General features: G+C 40.1%; 1 protein-coding gene across 1 annotated transcript in view; it reads left to right on the top strand.

Moving 5' to 3' along the window:
• LOC104948882 (interleukin-17 receptor D-like) overlaps positions 1–6,782 on the top strand; it is a gene marked incomplete at both ends in the record, with an annotated part of 16,665 nt that overhangs the window by 4,136 nt on the left and 5,747 nt on the right. The window contains 6 exons of the mRNA XM_010775112.1: positions 2,525–2,643; positions 2,828–2,948; positions 4,074–4,118; positions 5,219–5,370; positions 6,432–6,497; positions 6,732–6,776. Of these exons, the coding sequence (XP_010773414.1) occupies positions 2,525–2,643; positions 2,828–2,948; positions 4,074–4,118; positions 5,219–5,370; positions 6,432–6,497; positions 6,732–6,776 (548 nt within the window). The remainder of the gene's footprint in view (positions 1–2,524; positions 2,644–2,827; positions 2,949–4,073; positions 4,119–5,218; positions 5,371–6,431; positions 6,498–6,731; positions 6,777–6,782) is intronic.

Genomic DNA, 6,782 nt, shown 5'->3' with positions numbered 1-6,782 from the left:
TGTGTGTGTGTGTGTGTGTGTGTGTGTGTGTGTGTGTGTGTGTGTGTGTGTGTGTGTGTGTGTGTGATCAGGCTCGGGGACTAAGAGAGAGGATCACATCTCACACTACAATACCTGGATTTGACCGTGAAGGAATGTGTGTTCAATTGTGTGTGTGTGCGCCCGACTGTAAGGTGACCCTTTCTCTGTGAGAATGCGGCCCCTTGTTTCCTCCCAGAGAGACAGAAATGTTCCATGTCACAGTCGCATGTGAGCAGCAGCCAGAATCAGTCATCTGAGGAGGGAAAAATCTGTCAAATGTTCTTACAAAAACCTGTTGAACTTCTTTCTTCTTGCAAAGCGCAAAGTTTGGATTTCATGCAAAGTGCCTGTATGTTTCCTTGGTTTATCACACCCTGCTGTAGGCAGAATAAATATGTATACACATGAAGTTAAAACTGGTCATATAGTCAAATGTTATCTTTTATCATATTTTTTAAAATACATATTCAGATTTTTCTAAAACAATTTGACTGAAATGAAGTATCTTGAACATGCATATACCTGTATGTACACTGAAAACAACTAGTTGTATGACAATGTGTCCGTCACAGTATACGACAAAACATTTTTTTACTTGCTAACAAGGCATGTGATCCTTATTATATTGCAACTATTTCTCTCCTATTTTTGGAGATTTGTTCCACTTGTTAGACAAGACATTAACATCAAATATATTCTTAAAGAGACCCTTTTATGCTTTTTGGGGGTTTTCCTTTCCTGTAGTGTGTTATATAAGTTGTGTTCATGTAAAGGGTCTGCTTGGGCTTAAACCCCGTGCTCCCTTCAGAGGGAGTTTCTCAAACCCAGTACAGCTAAAAGACAGATCAAACAAAACTAAAAGTGTGTTAAGCAAGAATAACGTGTTTTAATTTTGTGTTTCAATTTGTAACAAATAATGACATTGAAATGTCTTGTTCTACCTCTGTAGATAGTATGGTAATTAAAGAATATCTTTAGTATGAAGCTGAAACATATGTAGACACAACCTGAAATGATACTGAAGGGAAGCAATACATAACATAAACTAGCACGAGCCTGCCGTCACACTGCGGCTGATGTTAATATGCAAATGTCTCAACGTCTGTCCTGGCCTCCGCAGCAGAGAGACGGAGGTGTTCAGGAATCCGCCTCGAGACAGAAAAACCTGTTTGACTTCTTCTCCTCGCTGTTTCTGTCTTTCCCCTCCACACAGAGCTAATGGGAAAAACATGTGTATGTGTAAAGGTGTAATTACAAGACAGACGTGTTTTCAAAGAGAGGAGGCGAGATGGGCGGAGGAAGAAAACAAGAAGAGGAAACAAGGAGTTTAGAGGAGAGAAAAGATAGGGGAGAAGACAAGGAGAGATACAAGGAAACAATAGGAAGGAAACAACTAGAGAAGAAGGAGAGAGGGAAGATAACAAAGAGAGGAGACTATTGTGAAAAATAAGAGAAGATGAGAAGAAATGTGAGAAAGAAGGAAATGTAACAGGGATATGAGGACAAGAAGGAAAAAAGGGAACAGGAAATGGAAGAAAGGAAATCTAGATAGGAGGAGATGAAAGGAAAAAAAACAAGGGGAGAAGAAGGGCATGAAATGTAGAGAGGAAACGGGGGGGCATCCAAGAAAGGAGAATGAACAAAAACTCAAGAGGAGAGGAAACAAAGATGTGAGGGGAGAAAAGGGAAGGGAATAAGTAGAGGAAGAAGAGAAACATGGCAAGGAGAGAAGAAGAGAGGAGTAGGGGAAAGGAAACAAGAGGAATAAAGGGGGAGATGAAGGAAAGGACATGTAGGGAGGAGAGGAAGAGAGCGAAGGAAACCAGCATCAGACAGGTGGAGATGAGAGGAAACAAGGAGAGGGGGAGAAGAGGGGAAATGAAACGTGGAGAGAAGATTGTGGGGGAAACGTCTGTGTAGCAATGCAGTGGGAGTCACCGACTCATGAAGGAGACACGGGAAGAGCAGGAGCTTTGATGTCAAACACTGATGGTTTATTTAGGAGCTTCGGCCGGAGGATTCACATCACAAGTCCTAGAGCCAGAGGTTCTGACTTCATGGTAGAGTTGCCACGTCAAATCTGAAGAACTCTACCCCAGACCCATGTATTTAGCTAGTTCAGAGAGAATAATCAACATGCTGCATAACAAGATAGAACCATAACACCTCTATCAGCTGACGCCAACAGGCAGGAACATAGAATCATAACACCTCTATCAGCTGACACCAACAGGCAGGAACAGGGAGACAGAACACTGAGAGCACAGCAGCCAAGGCTACAGGTGCGTGTGCTCAGTCAGGACAGTTTGAACTGATAAACTGGGTCAAAGTTATGGGCCTTGGAAAATATTTCCCCAACAAAGATGAGGACAGGGGAGGAAGCAAATAGGGAGAGTAAAGGGGAGGAAACAAAAAGATAGACAGACAGCAGAATGAGGAGAGGAGAGGAGGAAAGATAAGAGGATGGATATGTATCCTTGAACTTGCTGTTGTGTCTCCTCAGGGATTGAGCACATTAAAGGCTTCAGAGTTTACCTGGAGGACAAGAACCCCGAGGGGAAGCAGTGTCAGCACCTCCTGCTCAAAGACCCCCGACAGCTCAATTGCTCCTACAAGAACACGGTACCACAAAACATCCTCTGCAACACTGTTTCAAACTGCTTTATTCAACCGTACATGTTGAGCAATATTCTACTTTTAAGCATTAATAGCAATATGATTATTAATACACTACTATATATTGAAATGTTCACATTTTTACTTTTTTAAAATAATTTATCGTGGATTTATTGTTGTATTTATGCAGAGGCTGAGCAGTCAGACGTTCAGCGGGTTGACCTTTGACACTGACTACATGGTTCGCGTTGTTCCTTTCCCAACGCTGATGAACGAAAGCTTCTTCCCTCCATCCTTCCTCAGGACCAACTGTGAGTTCTTATTTCAGGTTTACCTATAAATGAATACACAAACAGGACAAAAATAACAAATTATACAAAGTTCAGGAAAGCAGAAAACGCTCTTGGCATATTTGAAGCCTCCACCTATGTAATGGTAAGATCTATTACAGATAACACAAATTTAAAGGTGGGGTAGGTAATTTTGGAGAAACCAGCTCGAGTGCGCTAGAATTTGAAAATACACAGCCGGAAAAAATCTGCCACTTCCTTACAGAGCCCCTCCTCCAACACACACGAACGCGCACATGACCAATGAGGGCACGAGATAAGTTTGTGCACAGATGGAAGGCTGACAGGCAGGTAGGCCATCCAGTTATTTTAGCCGGTTCGGCTCAGATGATTGGTCGTGCTTTTTACAGTATTACGGCTTCCACAGATGACATTTTTTTATGGATTTTTTCATAAGATATTCATTGCTATCGGGATGTTAAGAGCATTCCATGGAATATAACAAAAAGTGTATCTGGAGCCGGTTTCTCAAACTTACCTACCCCACCTTTAATATACAGATGGAAAACTATTGAATCATACGGAGGAGGATTAAGGCTAAGCTTTATTTTCATAATCACATGAAATATAAATAAAGAAAAAATATATAAAAACACCATAAAAACGGTTGCACAAACGATAAGATGAAAAAATATTTATCTCCAAAAAAGGGCATACAATACAAATTTCACAAATTACTGTGAAAATTAAAATTGGCAATGTATTTGAATTTAAAAGTGGTAGCATTGTGCAGAAATTTGAAAATTAGTCTTCAAGACAGAACATGTGGACGGCTTAAGAGTTGTTGATTTGTTTTACGCCTTATGCTAATGTATGGCAGACCTTCAATTGTAGTTTGTAAAGAAATGTTTGTGTGTCCGCTGACTGCGTCTGTACTTCAGTATGATCAGAGCTTCAGCTTAAACACATCCTGGACTTTTCTCTGCATTGGGAACAGAGATGAAACTGATGAAACATCTGAGGAAGACTGACAAAAATGTTTGCCCAAGTTGTCAAGACTGTTCCTTTTAACATATGTGATAAAGAGATAAGAACAAAACCAGACAACTGTGTAACCATTTCTGCATGTGTGTGTTTATCTTACAGCGTGTGAAGTCCTCCTGGGATCAGACAACCTGGTTTGCAAACCATGTAAGTTCCTCAGTGTAGTCGTCATAACTAAAGCCACATGTACACCGAGAGGAAATAGATAGTTAGTGCAGGGTTTGATCTTTGTTTTGTTTTAAAGACAAGATACAAAACATTTCTCAAAACTAGTTTTATGCCTAAAAGAGCCAACACATTTTTTCTCTGTGCTTGGAGCAATTACAAGGTTTGAATCCAATGAACACCATAAGGGAACTGCTATTTTCAAATCTAAAGTCGTATTCATTTCTGGTGCAGGTGTTTCACATTTTAAGCTTACCAGAAAAGAGAGGGAATATATTCTGCCATCTCTGCCACATCTCTGAAGAAGAAATCACTTAACACACATCAAAACTTACAATTAGTTACTGAATACCATAGAGGTGTTAAGTACTGTTGGAAATGTTCATTATACCGAATTCACCCGGTCAACAGTTTATATGGAGAACGTTGCATAAACAGTTAGGTAAAAGGTAGACATCTTACTAAATTATGATCAAATGACCTATAAACAAACTCAAAATAAATTATTAAATACAGAACCTGGTTATGTAAGCTGAAACTGTGGTATTTGGCACGTTTAATAAATACATTAGGACTGCCAAAAGAGCAAACGGTACATTTCCTATAAAGCTGTAACTAACAATATTTGTATTATCGATTCATCGGCAGAGTCTTTTTTCAATTAATTGTTTAGTCTATGTCAGGGCTTCTCAAACTCCGGACCGAACTACAAATCAATCCGGACCGAACCCTGTGTCCCATTGGTCCCATTATTAAAAAAAAAAAAGAAGCTTTACTGGCATTTATCCGGACCAGTGACCTTGTATAAAATTAACAAGTGGACCTTTAGTAAAAAAGTTTGAGTACCCCATGTCTATATAATGCCAGTTTATAAAAGTCCATGGTGAGATTGTTTTCATTATCTTGTTTTATCATTCTAAAACCAAAAAGAAAAGACTATTAAAATAAAAAACTGAAAAATCAGGAAGTGTCAATTTTTGCATGCATTATAAATGTCAAGTTTAGTCAATTATCATAAAAGTGTTTGAGTCTTCATGGATGTCCACAATAAAGAAGGTTACGTTTGTTTTCTGTCTGAGCAGACTGGAAGCCAAAGACCCTGAACGTGTCTCAGCTGGGGTCAAACCTCCACGTGGCGTTCGACCAGGCGCCGAGCTCCTTCGGCTTCCACTTCTACTTCCTGTACTACAAACTGCGGCAGGAGGGACCCTTCAGACAGCAGCGCTGCAAACCGGTATGTTAGGGCTGCACGATATTGAAAAAAACTGACATTGCGATATAAATTTTTTTCCCCTGCGATATATATTGCGTTTTTTTTTAACTATATTTAACCCGGATGAAGGATTTTAGTCACAGATGTCTGGATCTTAACTGGTTGACTCATCATACCTTAAGACATGATCTAACATGTCATGATAATGCATGTTGCTTACCCTCAAATAAGGGGGTTCATCTGTGAATGAAGAAGAGAAGAACCTTTTTGTATCCAAAATAGTTCCAGATGGCAGATGTTGCTTTTCTTTTTGGAAGTAAATCTTCATTCTCGCCGGTATTGTCCTCCTGTTCCTCGCTCATTTTTTACCGGTGTTTTGATGGTCTGCAAACTAGCGGGTCGGGGCCTGCTGTGATCTGATCAAGAATGATTGTGATTGGTGGTTTGCTGTGCATGCAGAGCCTGCATGTCACTCACTCAAGTACCCCTGACATGAGAGCCGCGCAAGTTTTCCTTTTGTAGCAAGCAGCAAAATAATTGTAACATGACGTGTTTGAGTTAATTTAATTACTTAATATCGCACGTCCCTGCGATGTGAATATCGCGCATACGCATATCGCGGTTATCGCCATGACACGATATATCGTTCAGCCCTACGGTACGTACAGTGTTGTTATCAGAGAGCTTTCTTTTAAGCCACCAGACTCCATCAACAACAGTCATTTTACCTGGCAGAACCCGGGAGGGTGCTGGTCTACTGCTGCCCCCCTCTGGTTAATGTGTTTCGGTGATTTTGTGTTGGTTTGGAACCCCCAAAGTCACATGATACCACAAACAAAATAACCAATCGATGCAGCAGTAGACTGGCACCTTCTATGTTCCTAAGGTACATTTACTGTTTTCGTTAATGGAGTCCGGTGGCTTTGAACAGTTCATCGATAACAGCTTCAGTTCTTCTTTAACAAAGTGGGGCAAATATTCTTAATACAGCATACAATAGAGATGTCTTACCTATGATAAGACTGTGGTTCTGCCTGCAGGAAAACTACGTTTTTATTGAAATGTTTTTATTTTTCTCTAAGGATGTGAACCAGTACAGAACTACATGCATCCTCAAAGACGTAACTCCGGGAACCTACACTGTAGAGGTACATCAAAAGCTTAATTTACACACCGATAACTGGTTAAACTGGATTTTCCTTTTTACGCTTACACGTGGACTAAAATGTAAAACACCAGATTCATCAGACAAACACAAATCTACATTTTTAAAGGTACGTCAATTTGTCCCAACATGTTATGAACCATTTTTTCTCTCTTTTGTTTCCTTCATTCTCTTCCTTTCTTTTTCTTCTTTTACCTTTTCCTCTTTTCTGTGTAAGCTAAGAGACGACAGTAATACCACCAGGAGGCAGACTCAGTACCACGTCAGC

This window comes from Notothenia coriiceps, unplaced genomic scaffold (assembly GCF_000735185.1).
Source record: "Notothenia coriiceps isolate Sejong01 unplaced genomic scaffold, NC01 NC01_scaffold00015372, whole genome shotgun sequence".
Lineage (NCBI taxonomy): Eukaryota > Metazoa > Chordata > Actinopteri > Perciformes > Nototheniidae > Notothenia > Notothenia coriiceps.
The sequence above is the reverse complement of the archived record's forward strand: the minus strand, read 5'-3'. Positions and strand labels throughout refer to the sequence as shown.